General features: G+C 45.3%; 1 protein-coding gene across 2 annotated transcripts in view; it reads right to left on the bottom strand.

Annotated features, from left to right (window-relative positions):
* The window catches only part of fut8b (fucosyltransferase 8b (alpha (1,6) fucosyltransferase)), a 95,163-nt gene that overhangs the window by 24,175 nt on the left and 43,059 nt on the right, over positions 1-27,929 (bottom strand). For both annotated transcript variants that reach the window (XM_085937239.1, XM_085937238.1), the window contains exons 9-11: positions 26,482-26,668; positions 19,598-19,682; positions 1,496-2,038 (exon numbers count right to left, since the gene is read on the bottom strand). In XM_085937239.1, the coding sequence (XP_085793365.1) occupies positions 1,496-1,698 (203 nt within the window). In that variant the 5' untranslated portion in view covers positions 1,699-2,038; positions 19,598-19,682; positions 26,482-26,668. The remainder of the gene's footprint in view (positions 1-1,495; positions 2,039-19,597; positions 19,683-26,481; positions 26,669-27,929) is intronic.

Here is a 27,929-nt window from a genome sequence, read left to right as displayed (position 1 = left end):
AAATCGGAAACTCATTCGCCACACAGTGGGGGTTTGCTGGTCCACACTGAAGTCCATTAATAAAACTTTTATGGATCTGCATTTCAATGAGAGAAGTGAGCTTAGCATGAAACCGTCCAGAACGTTTTTTTTTTTTTTTTTTTTTTTTAATATCTTAAGTCAGCAGGATGCTTTTTAAGAGTGTCTCATTTTGTTGACACTGACGCAGTCATGTACTACCAGTCCAAACCCGCGGGACATCGCAGGGAACGAATTGGGTCAAACGTGGGTTGAGCTAGTCAATCACGAAGCGAGTGAGCTGGTACCGAGTCAGTGGGTCTGTCACAAAGGTCTGCGGGCGGCAGTCTGGCCGGGCGCCATGGCGCTGTCAGCAGTTTGGTGGTGAAAGGAGCAGGGAGGGGAGGGGAGGGGGGGGGGGGCAGTGACGGGCAGTGACGGGCAAGTGCAGTAATGCTCGCTCTGCTCCTATTAGGACGGTAATTTAAGGATAATGGGCGCTCCTGGATGAGGTACTGGAGTTGTGGTGCGCAAACTGGAGCTGAAGAGAAAATGCCAGGGCTCCGTTTCCGAGCTGAGCCAAGCTCGGCGGATATACTGCGGCGAGGCAAAAAACAACATTGGAGGCTAAGAATATAAAGCAAACAGGCTCGTGAGGCTTAAGGTGTTTTGGATGGCTTTGCTGTATACTGCAATACAAGCTTGAGTTCAAAATGGCTGTTTTCATGATTGTAATAATAAGCAACGAGCAGAGAGTGTCGGAGACCCATCTGGACGCTGGTGGACTCAAAGCCGCTCTTGTTTTGACTTTTTTCCTAATGCTATGAATTCAACCTTTGTTGCTGGGCCAATTTTGAATAATTACAACACCCAAAAAAATAAAAAAATAGATTCATTCGGGGACCAGCTGCCCGTGGCAACGCATGTGTGGATTTTTTTAGTGCTCGGGAACATTGATGAGAGCCGCACATCAAAGTGAATGGAGGATATCAGAGAGAAGCGGCGATGGCGGCATCTGAAGCGCCGGCGCACATCAGGAAGTACCGACGCGCTCGTCGAAGCGTCGCCCAAAACACGGACTTATTGTTAATGTGCAAAAAAAAAAAAAAAAAAAGAAACGCTGTCAGCATTCAGGAGTAGGCGGAGAGAACCATCTGTCTCTCCATTACGCAGATCCTGAATGTGAGAAAGACGCTGCGTGCTTAATGGGCTTAAACAACAACGCAGTTGTCTGCCAAAGTATAATAACGCCACAATAAAATCTGCTGAGGAGTGTGACCATCCATTTTCGTTTGTCGCACGAGCTGATTGGCTTTTGATGAAGCCACGTTTGTTTATGGGGGGCTTGCAAAATAAACTCATGCAATCAAGTTGAGGGAAAGCAAGAAAAATCATCGGATTTGAAAATGACTGATTAGACCACCTCAAGAGTGGCTTTTTAATTGAATCGCTGGACCAAAAAGGAAAAAAAAAAAAAAAATTCAAGTTGCCTCCTCACCTGAGCGATTCCGCCATACGCCGCAGATCTTCATTCTGCTGCTTGAGCCGCTCCAACTTGGCCAGGATCTTGGAGAGCTCTCGGCTGGACCGCTCCGGGTGCTCGCTGTCTCTCACCAAATGGCCGCCGATGTAGAAGAGTAGCGTCCCCCAGGCTAGTAGCACCAGGGTGATCCAACGCCATGAACCCGCCCAAGGCCGCATGGTGGTGATCTCAAATTGCCTCCTTGATGTGCTTGTTCCTTAAAACCACCCAGCGGGGCTGCTTGCCTTGACGGTCCACTCGCGTCCCGTCACCACTTGGAATGCAACTTTAGCATCTTTGGAGTGATGGAGCGAGAACTTCAGAGTGGATATGAGCGTAGAGAGTCCCTCTCCAGCTTTCAGCCAGAACCGTTCCCCTCCGTTAGCTACAGCATGGTTAGCGTACTCCGGAGTCCGCCTGATGGCGTCCTCTCTAGCCAGCTCAGCGTTTGCCAACCTTTCCCGAAACGTCTCAGCCACTTCTCCGAGACCCCTCGGATTTGTTGATTGAAGTTGCGCCCTGCGGAAACACACAAAGTGTCAAATTTGGTTAGTCGGGGTAAATAGTTTTGGAGCTTTTGGGGTCGAAGCCACGGAGAAACAAAGAAAGATGTTTGGCAGTCAACGTCATTCCGGGCAGCCGCGATTCAAGGTGGTACGACAAGCTGGGAAAAAAAATCCCTCGATCGTCGTTTTTCCTTCATCCCCGAGCGGCGGGGGGGGGGGAGCCGGAGATGGACTCACGCTGCGTTTATGAAGCAACCTTCCCTGTCATCTTCACTGACAAAGCCACGTCGAAGCGAACCGGGTGCCGTCGTGTGACGAGATCCAGACTGGCAGATGCGTGTGCGCGTTGCTCCGCCGCGCATGCTATCATCCCGCGGCGTGTACGGCGGCAATCTAGAATAATAGCCAGCATCTTTGACTTTCGCAGCGGGCGTTGATTGACAACATGGCCGACCGAGTCTCTTGTGAGACTCCTGACGGGATTCGCCTGGCAGCGGGAAAGCCGGCTGACAGTCGCCTGTATAGTTTACCATAGCAACAATTGATATGTCGAACGTACGGTAGATGGCGGGAAAGGCTGAAATTTTTCCCAGCCACTGTATCTTGTGGCCAGAAAAAAAAAATATCTCAGCTATGTAGGTCACGGTATTTGAGGAAGACTTGAATGGAGAGTTGCAGGACTTGTTTGCGTTGAGGTTTTTGGGAACATGCCTCATCCGAGAGACATTTTGAGTTTTGGAGAGAGAGAGAGGCGGGAAAAAAAAAAAGGCTGTTATGTTTTACGGGGCTGTCAGGTCGCCAAGGCAGCGAGGTTATCTGGAGTTTACAATTTCTTTTCATTGTTGATGTTGTTGTTTTTCCCGGAAATCAGAACATTTGCTCTCGAACGCTGTTGTTGTTGTGAGTGACCTCAGTCGACGCAAGCGGCGCTGCTCTTATAGCACTCGTGCGGGCAAGCCGAGGAGGATTTTTTTTAATGATGGAAAATAAGAGCTGCGAGAGGGCCGGACTCCAGAAGGCTAATACACGACTGGGACTTAAGAAAAAAAGGCAAGCTTTTCACTGGGTTTGAAAGCCATAATGAGGTTTATGTTCAGAACACTAAAACGGCTAAATATAAAACCGCTGGATGAGGCTGCCAAGGAGGGAATATTAAGATAACACTTGAAAGTTAGCTCAATGATGACTTTCCGTGACATGAATAAAACCTCAAAGTGATTTTTTTATTTTATTTTGAGGCAGGTTATTGTTTTCATGATGAAGGGAATTACCAGTATTGATCTCTTCTAATAATTCCGCAGACTCATCCTTCAGGAGCTGAGACTAACTTCATTATTTCTTTTTTTTTTTTTAAATGACAAAAACCCAATCTGGCCTTGGACTTTAAAACACTGAGCGTCTCCGTGAGCCCTTTGTCACAAATGGATTGTGCCACTAGCCCCGCCCACTCAGTGCCACGCGGGGGTCATTACCGATTCAATCTCGGATGTGAGTCTTCTCGCGACAGAGGTCATCTATCAGCCGGGCCGGGCTCGCTAGGCAATATGCCACGAGATGTGGTCCACTACTGAATTATACATGGAGTTCAGCTGAGGTAGACTTGGATTACACTAACATGACCACTCTGGCATAAACAAGAATATATCTCCGGCATCAATATATGTTTTACTTATGTCAATGCCACACAATATATTCATGTGTTGCCATGGGGGACACATGCAATACTTTTTCATACTAAAGCCATTATATTGGAGTATTTTTATAGTTATGATACAGAAAAAGGCCAAAATGTTAAAAAAAATTGGAGCTAAAAGCTAATCAAATAAAATCAAATTTTGACATCACTGCTCTTATCAAAAATGACGTCGCGCAATCCCAAATACTAGTTTGCCGAGCAATATGGTGTCGAAAAGCGTTCCGATTTAGCAGCAGCTGTTGCCGCTACACTTTGCCCACAAATAAACTCTAAGCAGCTTTACTGGCCATTTTCTTGGCCGGGCAAGTGCTTTGCAATGTATTTTCAGCCTTTTCCTTGGGGGACGGATGTGAAAGAGTCAGATTGAACACGAGGGGGGAAGAAAATGAGCGTGAGCTGGTGTCTGGCACTGAGCGATTCATCAAAATATGATTGAAATGTGACAAAGTGTAATATCCAAATCGCTGCAACTGCGGTTTTATGAGGTCAAACGTGTTGGAATAAAACATCATAAATAAAACTCTGGGGGTACTACAGAGTTGCCACCGCCTGCAAATCATCAACCAGATGCTGAGTGTTTGGTACAGACCTCAGCGGAAAAGGGCATATTTTATTTCTTTCACCAACTTTAAATCTCCCGTTCCCATTACTTGTAAAAAAAAATAAAATAAAAGTACTTAGGCTTGTGTAGGACTCCATCAAGGCTCAAAGATTTATCACCTGCAAAACCATTTTCGGCTACCGACGAGGATCTAAAGCGGCGTAGCTTCCCGAACAAAGTCAGCTAAAGGACAGATGGTCGAGGCGGACAATCGTAAACGTTAAATCTGTTCCATATTTACGAGCGCAAATCCTTGCGCCGGGTCAACATCCAGTTTGGGCTCTGCGATGGTGACGTGAAACCGCCGTTAATTGTAAAGCGAAATTTCAATTTGGTCTCGTTTCAAACGTCGTCTTTAACTCGTTTCAATTCACAAGCTTCTTATTTCTTCATTTCACTAGCCCATGAATATAACATTTCAAAGCTCAAGAAGTCGGGCTAAAAAAAAAGAGACGTGGCATCAATTACCCGCAAGGTGGATATGAATTGCAAAAATCTTCACCGTATAGATAATGCATGCAACTATAAGCGGGATAAGGCCATTGGTGATGACTCGATAACTGCAAAATAGAATGATGAAAGAGCGGGAGGTCAAGTGCCTCGGAATAAATACAGCGTAGGTAAGAAGCCAGAAATTGAAACTGAACCGCTGCTGCGATGCGCCATCAAATTGCATTGAGCAATATACCGCTTGCTCATATAGCACATTAGGATAGCGTAGCAATCCCCCCCCCCGGAAACCATGCAAATATGTCCCCTGGGTTTTATGAGTGGGATGGCAAAAAAAAAAAGCAATTCGGAGGCAGAGCAAGTGCTGTGCCGAGATGAAGGACTGACTAAAGTGAGCAAAAGTGAAAAGCTTGGAGTTTGGGTTAGCCTTCTGTTATCTTAATTGCTAGCAGCGCATGTGTGTCAAAGTAAAACTTGGAAAATCCAGAAAGAAAAAGTGCAACTGGAAGAAGTGAGTTTCTTCTTTTTTGTGCTCTTTTTGCTTTTTTTTTTTTTTTTTTTTTTGTAAAATGGCTGCCAGCCTCAATGCAGAGGTGGCAAAAAAAAAAAGGTCCAAGTAAAGTTCGACTTCAACAACCGCCGACTAGCTAGCTAGCAGTGCGTACGGGAGTAAAACACTTGGGCTCGCCTCCAAGGCTCTCACTGCAGAGAATTTGCTGACACACACACACACACACACACACACACACACACACACACACACACACACACACACACACACACACACACACACACACACACACACACACACACACACACACACACACACACACACACACACACACACACACACACACACACACACACACACACACAGAGCCATAAAAATTACACGCATCAAATTAGTGGGGGGCAAGCAGGTGGTAATGGTTTATGCAAACAAGTTTCTAATTAGAACTGGGAGACATATGATTAGCAGTCAAATTTAAAAAAGCATCCATCATTCTTGTCTTTTATGACTTTTTATGTCCAAATAAAAAATGTGGGCCCGGGCGACGGCCTCACCTGCCATCCTAAGATGCCTGGTGATGAGTGAAGGTGGAATCCAGGCGCCGAGACGTGTCAAGGTCGGCGTTTTAAATTCGCTGTGTCAGTGAGCGTGATGAACTGGCTCTGCGTTTGGGGCCACTGTGTGTTTTGTGTCACACACTCGGAGTCTATTGCTTTCGAGAAGCTGCGGATGAGAATTTATCGGGCGCGGGGGAGGGCGTTATTTAAAAAAAAATCTTTTTCACGCGGCACTTTTGAGGAAGACAATTTTTGAGGGAAGCTCGGCCGTCGAGTTTGAACTAGTTTCGACTCCTGCCAGCTCCGTGCCCCCTTTGGAATGAATCCCAATGACGGCTGACCTTTACAGGCCCGGGGTGCAACGGTTGTCAGCGTGGGTCCGTCATCACCGCGCCGACCTTCCCCGAGTAGTCTGGACGAGATTAATGAGTGTCGGAATACACAGAGGACGAAAATTTACAGCTTTTTTCCCCGATTAAGCCGATGAATAATCGGATTGCCGAATAGTTGGAGTGCGCCGTTTGGCAGTTGTTTACTCCAAATCCTCAAAAAGTGTGCGCTGTGCCGCCTCTCGAGCAATAAGCTCCCAATAAAAACTCCCAGCTCAGCCAAGGCCTTTAAACACACTTTTTCACCTCGCTCATCTTCTGTCCCAGAATTTATGATGTGCGGTTGACTCCCATTATACCCTGGCTGAGGAAAAAAAATAAAATAAAATACAAGCCAAGGTGGTCTCTCTCTGTGTCTTTGACAGAGGAGATGAAGGCAGTAGGTGGGCGACTCGGAATATAGAGGGAGGAAGAAAAAAAAAAAAAAAAAAGAAGAGAGGGTCAAAATAAAGAGTGTGTTGTAGGTAAAGTGGAAGCCGGGGAGGTAGTAATTGGAAGAAAGATGGTGGCTGTAGAAAGCAAGGCAGCAAGCGGGGGGGGGGACGGCTGAGGAGTGCTCCCTGAGGGATCCGAGTCGGGACTAATACAGCGGGGCACTTTTATACAGAGCAGCTCCAACCGATTCATCACTTTCTGCTACATTAGCTCAACTCTTTGTCTTTGAACCACATCGCCTTTGCTCTGTGACCTCAGAATCCCCGCAGCACAGAGTGACATATCCATTTATTTTACGGTCACTCTTAAAAGCTTGCTTTTCCCCGAGCCCGGAAGGAGAAAAGAAAAAAAAAAGTCGAGATGTAAACAACATGGCCGCCCTACCGTTCATCTTTTCAATTAAAAAAGGACCACAACATTTCTTTTTTTTTTTTAAATCCTTAGACGCTTTCCTTCAAGGCTTCTTAAATAAGTGACATTTCCAAAGCAGGGCACCCCTGACCCCCCCCCGTCCATCCCTTCAAGTTCCTTCCGCATGCTCCAATTTCTTCAAGACTCCAAAATGCCCAAAGGTGCATCCTTCTGTATTCATCCATGAACTGACGACAGCTATGAATAAATATAAATGGAGACTATGAAATAAATAATTGACACAGAGACGGACTGAAGCCTTTGTACCAGTGCACCTTCCTGCCCCCCCCCCCCTTCCCCCTACTCGCTGGCTCCCTCACATCTCCATTTTTTTCATCATGCCTCATAACAAACATCATATTGACGGAACGCTTTGTCCCCGTCACGGTTTTTGTGTTTCTGGTTTGCTCGCTCGACTTCCCCATTTTCTCACACGTCGCCTTACGGGCCGTCGGCTTCCCCTCGAATGCCCCCCCCCCCCTCCCCTCCCCTCCCCGCCGCTCGATTGTGACCTCTTTGTAGGTTATTTTGTAGATACGGCTTGATGTATGAGTCCTGGTGCCCGAGTGCTATTACTCTGCAAGATGCAGTGGCAAGTGCCATAATCTCTTTTGACCGCTTCAATAAAAGTTTAATCTGTTGTGGCAAAAGAGTTGCCGTCAGCAGAGCGGAGGGTTTGGGCTTTGCCGGAGGGACGCCGTCATCACTCACGAGTAAGCCACCCTTGGCTTGCTTGAACACACAATATCCTATGTTGTTAGTGGAAGAGGCACCTGACACGCTCTCTCGGACGATCTTGGGCCAAACTATTAAAAGAAAATGAAAAAAAAAATCAAAAAGACAGCCTTGATGCGGTTCTTTATGTACATATATTGTTATCCATCATTATTATTATATATATATATATTAAATGAAAATAGATATATTTTTATATATGCAAAATTATTCCCCCCAAAAAAGTAAATAAAAATAATAAATATTAGAATATGATTAAGGAGAACTCCCCAGGTGAAAATATGTTCAGGAGATGGAAAAATGAAGATGGAAAGGCAACAAGGCGGTCTTGCCCAACCCCTAATCGATGAATCAATGAAGAGACACACGCCAAGACTTGCGCATCCTGCTCGTCGTCCTTCTGCAGCAGGTGCTGACAGTGGTCCAGACAGCGTCGTCCATCAATCTTTCTGCTTGCTCAGCGGGCTTTTTTTTTTTTTTTTGCATTGACTGAGCGTTCCTGATCCGCAACCGGCTAGCCGACGCTGTCTAAACGAGTGACGGGGAGCGCTTGGCAGGCCAGATGACTGACGGCTGTCATTTCGGACGACCGAATTAGTAAATCGAAGGTTCTGCTGGTTGAATGCCTTGACATAAAAGCCATAGCTGGAGAAAAGTTTCGTAGGGGTGTGGAAAATATTTTCGTCACGTGGAAGCAACGCCGACTTCCATATTTGGGGCGAAACTACGAGACAATGAGAGACATCCGGTTCTTGATGTCACTGCTGGTGAGCGTTGGAATTTAATCACGCTGGAGGATCTTCACGTTGCCGTTTATCATCGTTTGCAGACGCTTTTTGCAAGGGTGGCGGCGTAAACAACGCACGAGCCCTCTGGGACGAGACGCAAATAAGGAAGAAAGTTGGGTGCGGCTTCTTTCTGGTTTTCAGGGACAAGACTCCGGCCCAGACCGGTTCCAGTCAAGTAGTGCTGTATCAGCTGGGACTGCGTCAATAGATGGTTTTTTGGAAAGAACACAACGAGGTGGGGGTGGTTGAGGTCATGTGGGCGTGGCCGCTCGCCGCCGCTTCACAAGACAATACGCTCGGAGTGGAGAATCTCACGATGAGGGGAGGGGCCGGCGAAAGAATCAAAATCAGCTTGACGGCTATGACGCACACGCTGCGGGATGCGTTTTGACGTTGACGACGGGGAAACGGCGCTTTCTGTTAAATACTTGCAAGCTATCAATACGACTCAAGCTGAGGAATGAAACGCTTCCTCAAAAGCAAATCCATCCCTCAGGCACTATTAATGGATTCAATTCAGCAAACTGAAGGATGGTGAAAAATAAAAAGTCCAAAAAAATAATAAAGCCAGTTAACAGCTCTCGACTGCTCCGGATTCCTTCGCCTATCCGTGTTTTCGGTTCGGGACCGTCAGAGCGCATTGGAATGATTACCTGTGCGACGACACGCCTCTGACACGCAAATTCCTGGTGGAGCCGATGCGTTTTATTGCTTTAGATTGCCTTGTAATCTAAACGGGCGCTGTGTCGTCTGCTGCATTATTGATCCGTTCGTGTAACACAAACACAATAAAGAAGCGTGACAATAGCGCTCCGTCACCCCACGCGGGGATATGAGTCGGAAAAGATTCCAAATCGTAAATAAATACGATCCATCTGGGAACCATTTAACGCCGGAGCAGAATAAAAAATGATAAATCCAGTGGAGGGAAAGAAATGTATTGATGCTGTGCAGATTTGTTGCGGGGAGAAAATAGATCACCAGCAGGGGGCGTTTTCCACTTCACGTATTTGTATTCTGTGTTGAAACATTCCGAAAGGTCCTCCTTTTTCCCAGCAACATACTTCTTCGTGGCGTTTTCATTACCGACGGTAATTCCGCTTAGATTAAAACCAAACTATCGCATCACTAATCACGTCTTAAAACCAACAAGGGACGTTTGAAGTTTCCAATAACTTGTCTCAATCAATCACGATGAAACAAATAAAAAAAACAGGTGCAAGGTGCCATCTTGAGCTTGACTCTCAATGTTGATAACGGTCGGCGGGCTATAAATCTCTTCGGCGGACGTTTTCGATCTTATCCCTTCCTGACTGTCGTCTGCGGCGTCTGGTTCCGTTCCCCTTCCTGTCTCCGAGCCGAGGACTGACGGACGGGCCTGCCAGCGGCTTGGCTTGCTTGTCTGGCTTCGCGCGGCCCGGTCATTACCGCTGGCTAACAAGCCGAGCGCGAGGATGTCTGTGGCTTCTCTATCCCTTAACTAACAAAGAGACGGACGGCGGTGGATTCGGTGGCGCGGACTCCTGCTGGACCTATAATGGCGCTTTCTCATTATAATCTTTCTCCTGGGGGAAAAAAATAAATAAAATGGGGACATGCTGAGTTTCGCGTCCTTTTAACTCGGCTTTGCGGGACGGCAAGGGGAGCCGGGAAATGCTTTGAATTAACGTCCCGTGGCGTCGGCCATGCGTGTGCGTACAGGTGGTTTTCTCACTTCTACTAAACTGGAGACTTGGATGCATTTATTATTGTCACGTTGGTGTCACGAGAATGCCTGGCTTGGTTTGCCTCTTTCCACGGACCTTCATTCTGTTCCCGAAGGTCGACGAACGAAGGGATCCCCCTGAATTATTTTCCGATGTTTGGCTTCGTTGATGATTTGTTGTCAGATTTCAAGTGTCCCAAAATAGTGACTGAGTGACACGCAACCGATTGAGACTCTTCGATTAACATAATGTTTTTTGGCGCGTGAGAGGAACGAGTAGCTAGCACCGCTGACAGATACAAAAAAAATCGCAAAGCCAGTTTTACATATTTGTCAATGTGCAGTCTCGCTGGTGTTGTTTGGCGACGAAGGAGACTCATAAAATACTCCGGGCCACTGATTGAGCACTCTTTTCATTGATTTCCAATTGCCTAAATTGGAGCGGATTACATTTTGGCAGGATTTTTTGTCGACTCTGCAATTAGCGAGTCGATATGGCTGTCCCCCGGATTAGCAGCGTCATTGTGTCAATTTATTCGGGACACTATCCACCAACTCAGCTGTATGGCAATTTATCATCGCAATAAACTCTTTTATGAGAATTGTGTTTTTTTATTTATTTTTTATTTATCTTTTAGCTCAAACAAGCTGCCTGGCTCAGTTCTGACAATCTACAGATGATCTACTGTACCCCATTAGCACTCGGGAACACCGCTATCCTTAATAAAGTCATCTCACGAAGTTGATCTTTGCGCACGGAGCAGTGAAGCCGCCCAGAGACCAAACCGCAGACCCCTGGTAATGGGTCTCATGGGGAGGGGGGGGGGGGGGGTCTAAACTGCTCTGCACTCTTGTAAACCGGGCTGGGATCACTTGACTATCTAGTGTAATGAAATCCAATATTGAATCAAATTCCCAAACAGATATTGTCCATTTTGGCATTGTGTATCAAATGCCATCACGTTGAATATGAATCATGGAAATGATGAGAGCATATGCTGCATACAGGCGTGAGCGGCTGTATTAATGCCTGCATGTCTAAGCAGAGCTGAGGTTGGTGAAGCTTAACCGGCTGTGGAATGTAAACGAGCCACTGCAGCACTCCTGCCTGGCCGCAGTCAGACGTCGCTCCACCGGGGGGGGGGGGGGGGGGGGGGGTGTCCCGACGTCTGTCGTTTAATCGCTGCATCTCCCCCCCCCCCCCCCCACATCTTAACAACCCACCCGCAGTCAAACACCCCAGCTCACGTTGCAAAGTTCCACGCGCACCTTTTACTTTCAAGCAGGAAGCATTGATTGGAAACATAAAAAGCCGCAGTCGTTTATCGTCCATAATCACTTTGCGGCTATTTTATTTTTTTTTTTTGACAGTCGTGCGCCTCACGCCGTCGCATCGCATCTATCTCCTACCAGACAGTGGCCCAAAGCAAGGTTAAGCACTTTCATCTAATGTGATGACAAACGATTTGATTAGGTTAGCTAGCGATTAACCTCTCGGGTCTACATTTTTTCGGTACCTGTAAGGGAGAAGCCCCGCCCACCTCGTCTCACACACGTCAACTCGTCTTGATCTATCGTGTCATACGTGTGCGTGAGCTCGTCGCGCTCCGCCGAGGGACACGATGACGGCTGACTCACCCATTAGCCCAAATTAGAGCCATTTTTCCAGCATTGGCGACAGAGCCGCCGGCGATGCCGCCGTGTCGTCAAAGCCATTATGGAAAACATGCACTAAACTGATTTAACTTTGCAAATACCATTAACCGGTGCCCCCAGATTATAAATATCCCACGTCCCAATCTGAGGGGGCAAATGAGGAATCGTGTTAAGAAAATCTTGCATCAATGTCAGACGCTCGCCAAAGGCGGAGAGAGGGACGGGTTCGAGCCAAATAAAATGGCGGACTAAAAACAATCTGAAGGGCCCCACATGACCCAAAGTGCATTTCCACTAAATGGGACTATCAAAAAGCAGCCTAATGAACCCTAATCTTATCAATTTATGAAAATCATTGAAGTCACCGCTAATGTAGCTTTTAAAAAAAAAAAAAAAAATGGTGCTCTGGCTCCATTTATTACCGGGAAGAAAAATGCTTTGGCAAGCATTTGTTTTACACGGCGGAGTGACAATTTATCAAAACAAACTTCACCATGGTGGAATCTGCCATTTTGTCCACTTATTTGTCTGTATTGCAAAGCCAAAGCAAACAATCTCTTTACCTTGAGGGTTCCTGTCGAACGGTAACAACAGTTGCCTAGCAACAACATTTCTACCCTGCGGAAATTGACTAGATTATTTGGGTTTTTTTTCACTCACAGTTCATACTTTGGAGAGAAAATAGATATTTTAGTTTATGGTGCAAATATACAGTACTGACTTTCCAATATCGCATCATCTATTTGAGTATTTTCGAAGATAACGCACAGAGTTGCCATCCCCGTATGAACCCGAAAGAGAAAATCTAATGTTTTGTTTTGGTCAATCACTCGATTTGGCGTCATCTGATATTTTCGCATTTAACCCGCTGTCAATGATACAAAGCGCGATGAGGGGGGTGGGGGAAAAAAAAAAAAAAAGGGAGTCAAATCACTGACATTTCCCAGAATCAATCAGAAGTTCTAAATGCCACGTCGTGAATCAATCAACCGATTGGACCTTAGCAAAAGGCTACTTGTGAGAATTTGCTTTCCTCCGTTACATTTGCAACACGAGCGTGAAGAAAGACAAACACAAGGTTGGGTTGCTTTCCCCCTTCATCATTTGAAATCATAATGTCAACTTGGAAGCCAAAGTTCAAATCGGGCCCTCTCACGGATCTCGAAGACAAACACGCTACGTTACGTGCCACCGAGGCCCACCTTGTGCGCCTTATTCAAATATTTATCTGCATTCACACTTGGCTTAATTTGACAAGAGCAAGCCGGACTGGAATAGCTTTGGATGCAAAATGGTAATTACTCCTAAACCGAGCTGGAATAATGAACTTGTTAGCATGCTCGGCCTCCTGGAATTCATTACGGCGCCGCTGATGGATGGATGGATGGATGGATGGATGGATGGATGGATGGAGCAGAACCTGCTCTGATTTCATTCCGAGGTGCTTCGAGGCCTCCCTTTCATGACGATCAGTCACTCGCCGATCGCGACACACGTGCGGTCGAGGCTCGTGCGTCATGTGACGAGACGGACACCATTTGTCACTGTGTCATGCGGACGGCGCCGCATAATAAAGCGAAAAGAGGAAGCGTTGAGCAAAAAGGAGGGGGGGGGTCATTGAGTTTTGCTATTAGATGACAGAAAAATTCTTTTTCATATTCAATAAGAGAGATGGCAGTGATCGGACTATTTTTAAAGCGGCTCTCTGTGGACCGTGTGACTTGTCGGCGCGACCATTCCGGTGTCATCCTCTCGTGAGACGGCGGGATGAAAAATTTTTAACAGCGCAGTGCAAAAGTCAATACCGAGCTCAGAGTACGGGCCTAGTCATTGATACGGCCGACCCGATGCTCCGTCTCTCTCCGGTCTCCTCTAAGCACCCATCAATTGAGGCAGTGAAGCCATCAGCGCCCACGCTCGGCCGGCCCGCTTTCTCGCACGACTGGCTCGGTCGGTGCGCGTCGGAGCTGTGATTGGACTCTCGGCATTAATGAACGGCGACCGCTCGCCGGTCCTCTCAGCCGTCAATCTGGATGGATGGATCAGTGCGGGCCCCATCCTAATGGGCTCCCTTTGCTATTTCTCTCACTCCGTCAGCTCGCCATCACCGACATCAGGGGGAGGATCTAATCTCGGCCTTTTCGCCACTCCGACCTGCCTCGAGTATTGCGACTGTGGGGGGGGGGGGAAGGCTCATCTTCCCATCAAATGACCAAAGAGAAACTGGATCAGAGGGTGACATTTGAACAATAATGAGGAAAAAAAATAGTCCCCCCGAGACATAAAACAGAAAATGTGCTGGCGGACTGTAATTGGGGTTTTAATGATCATAAGTTGCTGCCTGATGAAAACCTGGTACGTCCAATTAACATTTTTTTTTTTTTTACTCATTAGAAGACTATCCTTAAGCTATTATTCAAATCTGCCTTGTGATTGGCTTGCGACGGGATAGACTCCATCTATGTCAGTTTGATTTAACGGCTTTAAAGGGGAAACATTGATTTTCCTTCTTTCCTGTCATATGCTCGGAGGATAATTGTTGTCATGTGGTTGACGATGGGAACGAGGGGAGGGAGTCCAACTGGGAAAGGTTGAATGAGATGGGATTAAACCATAGCGAAGTACAAACACAAAGCAAACAAACTTTGGAGTGACCGGCGTCTCAAAATGGCCGCCCTTGAAGGCTTTACTGTACTGTGGAAATCAGGTCGAGGGAGACAAGTCGTCCGTCTTCATTGTGCTAATGACTCCACAGAATACGTTCACCCAGCAGGGTCCGCAAGCCTACATGAATTTCTTCCGCTCCGTGAGACGAAGCAGACTCGTGTCCTTAACCCCGATGTTTTATTTAAAGAGTCTTTGGGTGCTTGGACTTCATTTGCATACGGTTGTCATCCGTCCGTGAGCTCTTTGCTGCCTGGTTTGCTTGGAAATTTAAAAAAAAAGTAATTTATTTCTCCTCCCTCTTCTGATGAAGTGGTTCTTATCACATTGAAAGCCCTTAGGGCGGGGCCGCGTCCCACTTTGATGATGTCACAGCTCGGAGAAGCGAGAGGGGGGGGCAACAGGTCAGCGCATGTGCCACGGACATCAGAAGCCGTCGGCGGTGCGGCGCCATGTCAGCCGAGCGAGCGCCGGGGTTTTGTGACGAGGCACGGACAGACATGCGCGGGGGCCAAATGTGACAAGGCGAGCGGAAACGGGGATGATTAAAGGCTGCGGGCGGGCGAGATGGCGGCGGGCGGGAAGAGACACGACTCGGAGGGAAGAAGAGAATTGGAGCACTGTGGAGGAATATTGAGAGGAAGGGAATTAACAAGATTGGCGGGGGGGGGGGGGTCGTACGTGTAAAATTGGAAACCACACCTGGTCGGATTTCAAGAGGAGCCAAGATGGCTGAATTAAAGATGAAAACATGTCAAGAGAGATGACCATGTGACCCAAATTTCCCAGGCTGAGGATAAATAAGGCGCTCCGAGATTTGCCGTAGCGTTCGTAGCAAAAGTGCGCTGTGAAGAATACGGGGGGTAAAAAAAAAAACAAAAACAAAAAACACGCGAGTGTGTATATGTGTGTGTGTGTGCGCCTCGAGTGAATTGAACTTGTTTTATTATGAGTGTGAAGCAGCCCAACACAGAACAGAAGAGCAAAGTTGCACTGAATAATTGAAAGATCTTTGGGTTTTTGTGCATTTTCACGATTGAATTCATGGGATCTGCTTTAAAAAAAAAATAATAATAAAAGACTCCATTCACTTTGAAGTTACAAACTGGAAAGCTTTATGAAGACGAGTTGACTCATGACTTATTGCTTGTATTTATATTACTTTCTCGGGGGGGGGGGCTATCAAAATGTGAATAATTTTGACCTTTCAAGTTCCACCCTATTCATAAATCATGACAACCTCCAAGTCAAGCCATATTTCAAAGCAGGAAATGTAAAAATTCAGCCAAACAGTAACCTAATCATTTCTCCGAGCGCTGTCCTTGAGACTGTCAACTCGGAATCGATCATCGTCAAAATTGAAGAAAGACATGGCGTTTTGGCTTCGCGCGGTCCATTCAAAATATCGTCACGCACATCTTTTGAGAACTGACCTCTGGTCAAAAAGTAAGATCTATAAGTTACGTCGAAAATGTTCAATTTCTTTTTTTTTTTTTTTTTTCCCCCCCCTCCGCAATGTTTTCATTTTCATTCTACTCTCATAAAACAAAAATGTTTGCGTCGTTTCCCGAGGGGGAAAATTTGCCGGTGGCTCTCGGCAAAAAATTTGCAACGCTCAGATCGGGTCCATCTGGACAATCAGTGGGAGCGTAGAACCTAACAGTGGCGAACAGACGGACGGCCACCTCAGAGTTCCGGCCAATGTCATGTGACTAACTTGAGTGGAGCCGAGTCGCAAACGGAAAGTAAGTAAGTCGTCCGTGCGCTCGCCTAAATGGGAGGTGATCGCATTTAATAAATAGAAGGGTCGGAAGGCGAGTCGGCGCTTTATTAAGTTATTCCGACAATTCCGATTCCATTGTCGGGAGCGTAAGCATGAAAGTGTGTGCGCTGCGGGGAAAGAAGGACAGATAAAGAACTCGGTTGTCTATCGTGATAGTCATTAAAAGATAATTCAACAGTCAGTCTTGACTGGGGCGGATTAGCGCAAGGCTTTTTTTTTTTTGACAATCGTTTTGTTCGATTCGTTATCGCCCCGCGCTACATTCTGTTCACTGACGGGAAATTAGAAGTGAATTAGGTGAAAGTTGAAGCTTTGTTTTAATATACAGTTAATTTGCCGGCCAGCTCGTGCTTGGCTTCGACATAATGGCTAAGAAAGCCGGGCAAAAAGGAAGATCAATCATTTGATTGAGCGGAGCTGGCCAGTTTCAATTTCATTTGGAAGGCGCAAACGTAGGCAGTATGGGGGAGAAGCCCCTGCATGTGGAAATGCAAACACTCGCTCGCTTTCAAAGTGAATTTTTGCACCGTTAAAAATCTCAACATATGTCTCATATTATAGATGTGTTGGACAAAGAAGATATTAAATCTTTAATAGCCATCGCATAGATTTTTTTTGTTTTCTTTTTTCAGGTGACAAATGTTTACGCCTTGGCAACAAGGTCTGCGCTCGCTTTGTGTTCCTGTTTTATGTTTAATCGATCTCGCCTTTGGTTATCTTGCCATTAAATTAGAAATACAATTACTGTAGCCTCTGTCGACAAAATATGAAATGACTGCATAAAAATCGACCGCTGTTCGCTGATGATTTTTTTCCATTGCTTTTGGCGTGGAGGCGATGTTTATATACCAGGTCGTTGTATTTATTTGTTTATTTGTTTATTTGTTTATTTATTTATTTATTGTTTTTGGGTGTATTTATCATTCTCATTTATTTGTGGATATTTGTATTTATTTATGTTAAAAAAGCTTCTTCTCATTCTGAAATGTCTCGATGTACATTCTATGTAAAAAAACGTTTATTTATTTATTGTTTTTGGGTGTATTTATCATTCTCATTTATTTGTGATTTTTTAATTTTTTTAATGTATTTATGTTAAAAAAAAGCTTCTCCCTATTCTGAAATGTCTCAATGTACATTCTATGTAAAAAAAAAAAAAAAAAAAGAGTTCAGGTGAATGATTTCCAAATGTGTTTGTGTTATGTCAGCATGAGCGCGGTGCCAGACGCCTTTTGAGGAAGGAGCATGTGTCCGCTCTTGTGTTGGGTCACAGATGTCACCTGCTCCGGCAGCCAGTCTAGCGCAACTCGCCGACCCCCGCCGCTCGCCCACATGCCCCAAAGCGCCGGAGAAAACAAGCTCGCCATGTTGTTTGTTGTTATATGCTTTGCTCTGATAATGGGATTAAAAAATGTGGCGTGCTGAATTACCGCAAAGGGCCACGGCGGTCCTTCCAACTCATACTGAACGCTACCCGGAGAGCTCGTGGGTATGCGTGGCGCTTCCCGCAGCCCTGCCAAGTGGCGGCCATGTTAAGTTGGTCTAAATGAAATGCTACAGGCTGGACCAGTAACCTTAAACAAAGCAAAAGAGCCAGGAAGAAAATCTTCCTTAATATCAACCACAAGCATAATTAGAAAACCACCATGCGTGACCACGGAACAAATCAGCCAAGGGTGTGTGGGCATGTGTGCTCGCGCATGCGTGCGTGTCATACGATTTTTTTCGATTGTTAATCTTTGAAAGGAGCTTTGTCAATGGCGTGGCCGTCACTGTTGAAAGGCCTGAAATTCCTTTTTGCACGCCTCACCACTTGTTTGCTAGGGAAACCCACAATGCTTTACCACAAGATTAAGCTATGCAGATTGCTGATATGTGCTTTTTTTTTTTTCTCTCTCTGACTCTCCCACGCACACAAAACACACCCAAGTGGACAATCTGTTGGATGACAAAAGTCCACGCCAAGTTCCTTTCAAGTATACCGAAGACCAGGAAAAACACATGCAATTGACTTCAAACAGGTTGATGGGGGATTACGGCGTAGCGAGAACAGATTGTTCGGGACTAAACGGCTTCTCGATAAACACGGTGGGGGGAAGAAAAAAAAATAAGTGTTTGGCAAATAGCACACAACAATGCAGGATATTAAGCAAATGTTAGCGGAACTTTACTAGCGCTGTCACTGCAGCTGTCAGCTCGAGAAGAGAGAAATCATCGGCAGCCGCAATTATGAAGTTGAGAAAAAAAAAAACGGTGTTGCCCATTGAAAAGCATAAGGAGGGTTGGAGGCTGGGGGGCTAATCCACATGACCGGCAGACAAGGTAACAAAAAGAAGCTTGGTCAAGAGTTAGTGGAATTAAAGCTAAGCCTATCCTTTGTTGTTATGCTAATCCACGAGACAATCATCTGCAAGCGCAACATCGCCTCTGAGATGAATGTGGCTCGAGAAAAGGGAGGAAAAAAAAAAAAAAAAAGAGAGCCTCAATTAGTCTGCACGTTGCCAGGAGAGAAAAGCGCAAGGACATTTCTGAACAGACAAAATAAAAACATGCTTTGGTTATTTCAGAGCTGTGGATCCCAATGCACAAGGATATTTCGAGAAGTTTGACGATCACACGGCTGACCTGCCGTCTTGCTGTAACATTTCCTCCTCTTCCTTCTCCAGAGGACAAATATAGAAATTCTATGCGTGCAATTACCTCTCAAATTAAGACAGCTCTTCATTAAACAACAAGGGACAGCTCTTGATAACAACTGGATCGCGTCGTGCATTTCTAACCCCGATAATTAGATGTCACCCAGTCTCCACATTTCCCCCCCGCCCAAAAAAATGACAATAACAAAAAAAATAATAATATGCACGAGGGAGGAGGCGACACCATGTGACGGGACACTCGTGCGGCGACATGACAGCTACGCCTGCTGCGAACGGCTCCCCTGCTGCTTTGCCAAGGACTTTGCCATAGGTAAATGCCAAGGCTGCCACTCATACGGATACTGAATAGGGACTAAAGGTCACGGGCAAAAAAAAAAAAAAACAACCACCGAGCCACTCAGACGCGCAAAGGAAACACGCCGATATCCTAAAGTCAACTCAGAGTGACTTACGAGGAAAATGGCTTTTGCTTTTCAAATCTCGCCAGACTGTAAAACACTTCAAAATAAAAAATAAAAAAAAAAGGACACTTACCGGACGGCCTTTTGGGGTCCAACCAGCGGAGTTCTCTTTTACCAGCGATGCTACGGTTGCTCCGGCAACACGGAATCATTTAGGTCTGCAATTTGAAAAAGTGAAGTTAATAGAATGGTCAACAAACACGTGTTGAACAATACACCGACAATTCAGACAAATCGGAACTGGGCCCGTAAGCTCACCGTGGGTATTGATATTTCTGGCGTTACACAATGCGATCTTTCAGCAAAGCTTGCTTTATTAGTGCGATAAATTTCGGTTACAGCTTAATCAATAGTCATGCGATCGGGGAGAGATACTTGTCAGGGTAAACAGACCACCTTAGTACCCAGAAATATCACAACGTTGCGAGGTCCAATGGGAGACATTTGCGCAATTATCCAAAAGGGGATGCAGCCTGGAATCAAATCTATCATGGAAATCAAATCGGAATTGAATCGACTGCTAATTATGTTGCAATAATGCCGCTGCCGTTTAAGGCTCGCGGACGGATCGAGTCGATCGGAGCTCACGTTCGACTAAACCGCCTTCTTTTGCGTCGCTGGGAATAAAATCGGAAAACGGTGATGCGGGCCGGTTTACGGGTTTGCAAATGTTCCAATCTTATCCGATGATCACGAATACCACGGCAGTTGCACAAAACTGAGCTTACGCTACTAATGTCCCATGTATTATTCAAATCAAATTAAATGTTAACGCTTGGAGGACGGCGGATGCTAGTCACTTGTTATTCTTCAAAACACTGCGCATGAATACATTTGAAATGACCAAAGACTAAAACCTGATGGCGTTCCAGTTGACTTTTCTTTTTTTTTTGGGTGCATTACGCAACGGTGAAGCTGTCAAATGACATTCATGAAGTCTTTTTGCGCTGTTCTGTGAATGCTTGCGACTGCCGGCTACAAAGGCAGCTTTTGCCCTACATTGGCTACATGCTCACAGTCTGATTGTTTGCCTTGCTATCTTTCTCAGCACCATTCTGGGTCAGGTGAGGCAGCCAGTGAAATCCAATCAAGCCAATCCTTGGAAATCTTGCCCAGTGTCTCCCACGGCAAGCAGAAAAGTCACACACGGATATAAAAATAAAACAGATTGTTGATGAGGATTATCGAGATGGGAAATCAAACACCTCACTCCGTAGAAACTAAGGCTTAATGCTAAACTGAAATACCGGATCCCTTCCGGGGCAACTCGTTGGAGCCGACTCGGAATTCTGACCTCTCAACGGAGGTCATGGATATGAATTAGTACCTCAGGGATCAACATCGTTGCCACTAAAATTGTGTCATGCCAGCTCAGTCTTGTTTTTTCGTGTCACTCTGATTATACATTTCAACATCTGAGTCCTTGCTCGCATTTAAAATTGTTCTTTTTTTTAGGGTGGGGACATGGAGGGAAGAGAGATTTGGAGAGAGCCATGTGACGAGACTGTTTGGTGCCTCAAGTTCTGCAGCTGTCCCAATTATTACCTCGTTTTTTTCCTCACCCCCCCCCCAGATTTCTCCTTTATCCCCATCTGCTTCTTTTTGCCCAGTCACTTTTTTATGTGGCACCCAACCGTGAATGCCACGAGTGGGTTGGTGCTTTCAGGACACTCCCGTGCTGAGAGTGCTACAGAGATGGATGGATGGATGGATGGATGGATGGATGGATGGATGGATGGATGGATGGATGGATGGATGAATGGATGGATGGATGCAGTCCAGCCTTGGGATGGAGTCAGGTAAATTGAGTTTGAGCAAAAGTTCTCCTGTGGTCCCTGTCAGGTCTGGTTCCGGTATCAATAGTGCTGACAGAGTTGTTTGACTGGAACTCCTGGGATTTGTGGATGAAAGGCATTTTTAACAGTTTCGGAAGAAGTATATCATTTTTGATCATTCCAGCAGTATTTCTGGACATCTTAGGGACAGAGAAAGTTGCAAGAGTCACTTGGCCAGCTGCGGCAGCAACAACACACAAACAGTAAGCCGCCGACACGCACACTCCCACCCTCGCTGTTGAAAGTTGAAAGCACACCACAGGCTGCACGGACCTCCGTGCCGAGCCGGGCCGAGCCGAGCCTCATCGGGACGGCGCGCTCTTTGAGGGGGCTCCCCGAGTCAGAACCTCTGACAGGTCGCAGCAGCCGTGAGAACAGGGCTCGCAGCGCTCTCTCCAAACAAATACGCTTTCTAACATGGTGCCAGGTGTAGCAGCTATCTCAAAGTTGGATTCACACACACACACACACACACACACACACACATATACACACGGAGGAGCCAATATCAAGCATTACACACACACATAGTACACTGAGCCAAAACACCGTGACGCTGGAAATTAGAATGTCTTTTCATGCAAACAGAGGCGCCTGCTGTGCAGGTGACAGGCTGCTGCTGCTGCTGCTTCTGCAGACGGCATTGAAATAAAAAACAAATCCAAATGCTATTTTAAATAAAATTCCACTCGGCGGAGGATTGCAGCAGCCAACTAAACACGGGGATTGGTTGATGCTGGCGCCGCTAATAGGCACCCTGTTTCATGCAGATAAAACTGTCTGACGAGTCACCGCCCAGTTTGGCTCGCCGTGCTTGATATCTGACCTCGCCGGCAAAGTAGGACTAATAAGTTTAATGAAGTCATTAGTCAAAAATGAAGACAGACACGTCACGCGAGGTGCAAGCTCAGATGAAGGGAGGAGGGGGGGGAGAGGACACAAAGTACACAACTTGCCGCAGACATTCCGGTGAACTCGCCAAAGGTGAAGGATGAGAACAATCTTTGCTTCGTGTGGGGAAATAATGCAGAAGAGTTGAGATGCATCTGCCCAGCCCTGGCAATATGTGCGACTGTTTACTTATTCATGAATAGATTCGGGCCGCTAACTCAATCAGTCACGTTATCGGGGTGGACTTTATTACATAACATTAATGATGCATTGCTTTCCATGGGTGTCGACTTTCTAGCGCAATGGCATCAATTCACATGAGAGTACAATAGGTCTGGAGGTATTTTTTTTTATTCATGATGAACATATTTAGACTCTAAAAACGTTATTCAAAACATTATTAAAGTCTATCAACCCATATCTAAAGACCTTCGTTTCCTTCTGTCAACAGTGCATATGTGATGAAGAAGCTGTCAAGAACCTCCAGCATGTTTGGAGTACAAACAAGAACATTTGACAGCCTAACTTGTGCCACTTTTACCCAAATGTGTAAGTTTAATGACGTGACGTGGGCCGCGATGAAAACGACAAATTGTCGAGAATAATCGCGGTGCGATATGGCATTTATATCGGAGGATCGCAACCACACCTCCACTTGACAACAAACGCACGCCTGACCTGGATAATGATGAGCTCATGCAACATGCAGGAGCAACGCATCCACAATAGAGGCAACAACCAAAATGTGGTGGTTGTTGGGGGGAGGGGGGGGTGCACACTATTGCAATGCAGTGCGTGGGTGGAGGTCACACATATGGAGCCGCCAACAACACCAGACTGACAGTTAGCTTCTACGCTAAACGACTCGTAGCTTCAACTCATGCTGGATAAAATCAAAACGGAAACAACCATGACAGTTCAAGCAGCTGCACCGGGTTTGTTTACCTGCTGCTTTTCGCCGCCTTACTGACAAGGAACAAGCGACAATGGGAGCGGTGAATGGGGAAGCACGTACACGGCTCGGAGCGCAACATCCTTTCCGGAGATCAAAACAAAAATAACGGGATCGAGCAAAGCTGCTTGCGCCACCGCCGCCCGATCGCGCACCGATCGCGGCAGAGGACGCAGGCAACAGGCCGGGGATGTCGCGTGCTGGAGGTTAACGGGAAAGGGGGGGGTTGTTACGGACCGCTACATAGACGGAAAGAACCGCGGTCCTTACCTGGACGTGCAATCCTGATTTTCAAAAGCATCCGATCGGGACTGACTAGGCTGCAGGCGAACTCTTGTGTATGCAAGAGGGGCGAACAATGAGTGCAATCTGGAGAGGTGGCCGAGAGAGTTACTGACACACTGGGGTAAAGAGTAGGAGCTGCAAGGCTGGACTGTGACGATCTGCCGGTGTCAAAAGTGACGGGGGAAGGGTAGGATCGTACTTCCGGAATAGGCTTTTCAAAACAAGAACATTGTTTGGGTTGGGGCGGGGAAACGAACATTAGGGCCAGTCAAGAAAAAAAGAAAACAGGTTGACAGGAGTCTGACTTTTTTTTTCCACAGAACTCTGATATTAAAATCAGAATTCTAAAAGAATCCCAAAAGTATTTTTTCTTGACTGGCCCTAATCCTCTTCCATACATAGCGTGGTAATCCATAATCAATAACTTATTTGTACGACTATATTGTTGCGTCTGAACATTTTGGTGTATCATCATTGCTATTTTATTAACCAGCCAAATTATGGACAGAAAAAAAAAAAAACACTTTAACATGTTCCTAATAAAGTGTATTGTGCGTTTTTTCCTGAAATGAATTTCCCCCGAGTATCAACAGCCTAATGATTCTGTTGTACTATACTAATGGTTGTATTAATGCTAATTTTTAACATTTTTAAGATTAGGAATCAGCAATTATCATTTTTTAAACACAAGAATTATGCCAGTGACGGTTCTGTTTTGTTTAAACATTTATTTTGAAGGCAGCACAGTTTTGTTTCCGGTGCTGATTTTGATCCTGTCCCCCCTCTCTTGACTGATGGTGAGCCTTGTAGTTCATCAGTGAGTGGGCAAATTGCAGCGCGCCCTCAAGTGGTAGAAATGTGAACTACACTTTTTGATGACAGCTTGTCCTGGAGTGGAGGACGAACGACGGTCAACAACACCCCCCACTGGGTAAAGTGCACGTCATTCAGTGCAGCTCTGCTTACCTTCATCTGCAAATTAATGCCCACCAAAGGTATTGAACTATTTACCCACCCACAGATAGCAGATTTTCCCACTCCAGTCTCATCCTGAATTTCACTACAAACAATTTAAAAGTCAATTTTCCCCTAATATGTCCCCTTTCAAATAACACTGAACATTACAGGGTCCTTATCGACGCACGCTCCTCTTCATAACAATTGGCGCAGTTACATTTCTTTTTCATTTAGGAGATAAGCCAAAGCAAAGCAGCTTCTGAAGATTTTATCTCGCATGATAAATTCACAACAGGGGGAATATATACAAAGTGGTGAGGATAACAACGCCCCCATTGCTGCAAGTACAGAAGAGAGGAAATTCAATTCAGGATGAGTCACTCAACACTCCTGCAGATTTTTTTTTTTTTTTTTTACACTTGATGAATTATTTTGCATGAGAGTCGCCACCAAATTGCTTCAAACATCTCGAAAAAAATGTTTTCATGTTCCTACGCGCTTCTCGGAGACATTCATTTTTTGAGACGTTCAAGGACTGGGAATAATGGTGCGAATGTGACAGGAAAAGCAAGCGGGTTGCCTTTTATTCAGGAGATGAAAAAAAAAATAAAAGGGGATTGTTTTTGTTCGTTTGAAGGTCAACCGAGATTGCCGCAATGGTGATCAAGTGATCACCACTTAATGAGCATTTGCGCAATGTAATTGCCACTTAAGTGAACAGCAATTGAAAAAAAAAAAAACATTTCGAATTTTCACACAGAGCACTTTCAATGACTCAAAATTGGGTCAAAAGCTTTAGCGCATCAAGATGTCAACAAAGAACGGATGGATGTTCTTTTTCCTTTCACATCATTTGATGGAATCCACCCACTTTGATTATACAAGGATTCCACAACTAGATACTAAAAGTAATTTAATGCCGCTCGACTGTTTGCTGAATGTACGTACTGTACATGTGCCAAGTAGATCATTTATATGCTGCTGTCGCTGCAAAAAAATCGACATTACCACGGTCTAAAGGTCGACCGATTAGGCCCGAGAATAGCATTGGCCCATCGGTGGAGTCCGTCACGCTGCAGTAAACTACGAGTGTAAAGTCTGCACATGACCACGCTCAGCAGTCCTGCCTTGGTGAGAGCAAATGCAAGATTCAGATGAAGCCTCACTTTGGTTTGAGTAACGTCGCTGCACAAATTGCTATCGATTGAAAATTCAATCCAAACAGCTTCATGTGTTTCCTGTAATACGCTCGAGTGTGTCGTTATCTCTTAGCACAATAGCGGAAAAGGAATACGGAAAATAAATGAGAGTGACTTTTCTCTCTTTATGAAAGGATAAAAGCATTTTCTTCACAATAATCACAATAATATTCATACAGTGGAGGAGTCAGTCGGATCCTTCATTTTTTTTCTTTGTTCAAATAGAGCGGAGTTAAAGATAGTACAGCACTGCCACCGTGTGGGAGAATGTGCACATTACACGAGGTGTACTCTGAACAGGCTTACTCTGCTGCTATGTTAATATTATGCATTTATTAACACGATTTGCTTCGACTTTGTTCCTATTTTAGATTTATTCCAGATTTGGTTATTGCTGATATCACATTTAGGTACATCTCAATCAAAGTGGAAAACTTAATATATTTTTATGGCTCAATTCATCATGTAAAACAAATAATACAGTTTTAATCAACAGACAAAAATGTTTCATGGTTTCTAATTTTGAATATAACAGCGCCCCCCACCAATTTATTATCTTACAAAATTAGAATATTACATGAGAAACAACTTCATTGATCGCTCTCATAAGCACTGCCCCTCCAGAAATAATTTTGGTTTTATTCCCGGAACCATCTGATTGTATTAGCGGAAGGCAGGTTTGTTGCAGTGAACCGTTTTGAACGCTAGATGGCAGTACAGTATTGAGTTTGCTAATATGCACTTTAAAATCACCCTTACAGCTCAGACTTGAACATTTTGGTTCTCATTTCAATACCAACTCACGCACACTGCTCCCAAAGACAATTAGCAATTTTACCTGTTGTGAAAATGCAGATTTCTTGTTTTTTTTCGGGCCCGTTTTTCACATCAACGGCCTCGGCTGACCGCTCCAGCAGATGTCAGCATCACTTGCAGCTAAGCAACCGGCGCCTCATTAGCATCCGTTGACTGCAGTCTGCATGTTTCCATCCCTTTGGCATCCTTTCCACCATGGGCCGATTTGTCTGCAATTGCAGTTGTATGATTTATACATGAAGGGGAATGAAATGGGAGGCGAGCTTCTGTATATTATGGAAAGTAAAAGAATCACAGATGCATAAGGATTTCAATCATTTGCATTCCATTGTAATGTATTGGTTCCATAAATATGTTGAAGGTCACACTTGATCTTAAATAATCAATGATATGGTATTAAAACATATCGAGTGCAGAACGTTCTTCCTTTCAATAAAGCGGCATATTCCCAAAGATAATAAAAGGTGATTTGAAAATGGCCTTCATTTGAAACACTGTTGACATCAGCTGGACCTATTACCGCCACGCGCTTAATGGCGGGCAGGGTCTCGTGTGACATTTGGGTTGGATGAAAAGAGGACATAAAGCCACGGCACAATGAAGCTCATCAGCCGCTCTGACAAAGTAACAGCTAACCCATCTGACTGCTTTGTAAAAACAGGCCCGGAAGGTCAACGGCTGTCCTCAGATTAAATACTCCATTCAGGAGTAGCCCCGTATCTTGGCCGCACATCCCTTGTCAGCGGCACAAAAATCGTTGCGCCGAAGGACCGCCGCACTCGCCTGGCTGGCTGCGATGCTCAAATGGATGGGAGGGAGAAACTGTCACCATATTGGTGCCGTCGGGCTATGTGTACTGAGGGGGAGTGGGATGAGTGACACTTCTAATTTGAGAGCTGGTGGGTTATCTGGCCAATCTGTTACTTTGACAGAGAGCTGTAGCTGCTGAAAATAGTTGGAGAAGACATCCAGGCAGTGGAAAGACGGCAATATTTATTATCATTATCATTTATTATTATTATTATTATTTTTTTTTTATTTTTTTTTTTTATTATTATTGGCAGTGGAAAGTGTGCACCTATTTATTATATTTTTTTTAAATATATTTTTTATTGTATTATTATTATTTTTATATTTCTTTTTTTTTATTCCACACATCAATCACCTAGTCATTTTTTAGAAGTTGCTTTGAGATTCTATCCTCCAGCATGTGCGGTGGGGCAAAGCAGACAAAGAGTTCAGAGGCTTCAAAGAACTTCAGTATCGAGTGTGGCGGAATTACGGAGAGGAGGAAGATAAAGAGAGGTCACTTTTTTTTTTTTTTTAACCTTTCTTATCAAAAACCTTTTTCGTCTTAAAAGTTTCAACTTTGGAGTCTGAGCCATGTGGGAGGGGAGCTTGTGTGGAGTTGGAAGAAGAAAGTGAATTTGGATTTGCAAATCATACCGACAACTACGATCGCTCCGGCTT

Source organism: Syngnathus leptorhynchus, chromosome 18, assembly GCF_054491065.1.
Source record: "Syngnathus leptorhynchus isolate UIUO chromosome 18, UIUO_Slep, whole genome shotgun sequence".
Classification (NCBI taxonomy): Eukaryota; Metazoa; Chordata; class Actinopteri; order Syngnathiformes; family Syngnathidae; genus Syngnathus; species Syngnathus leptorhynchus.
The sequence above is the reverse complement of the archived record's forward strand: the minus strand, read 5'-3'. Positions and strand labels throughout refer to the sequence as shown.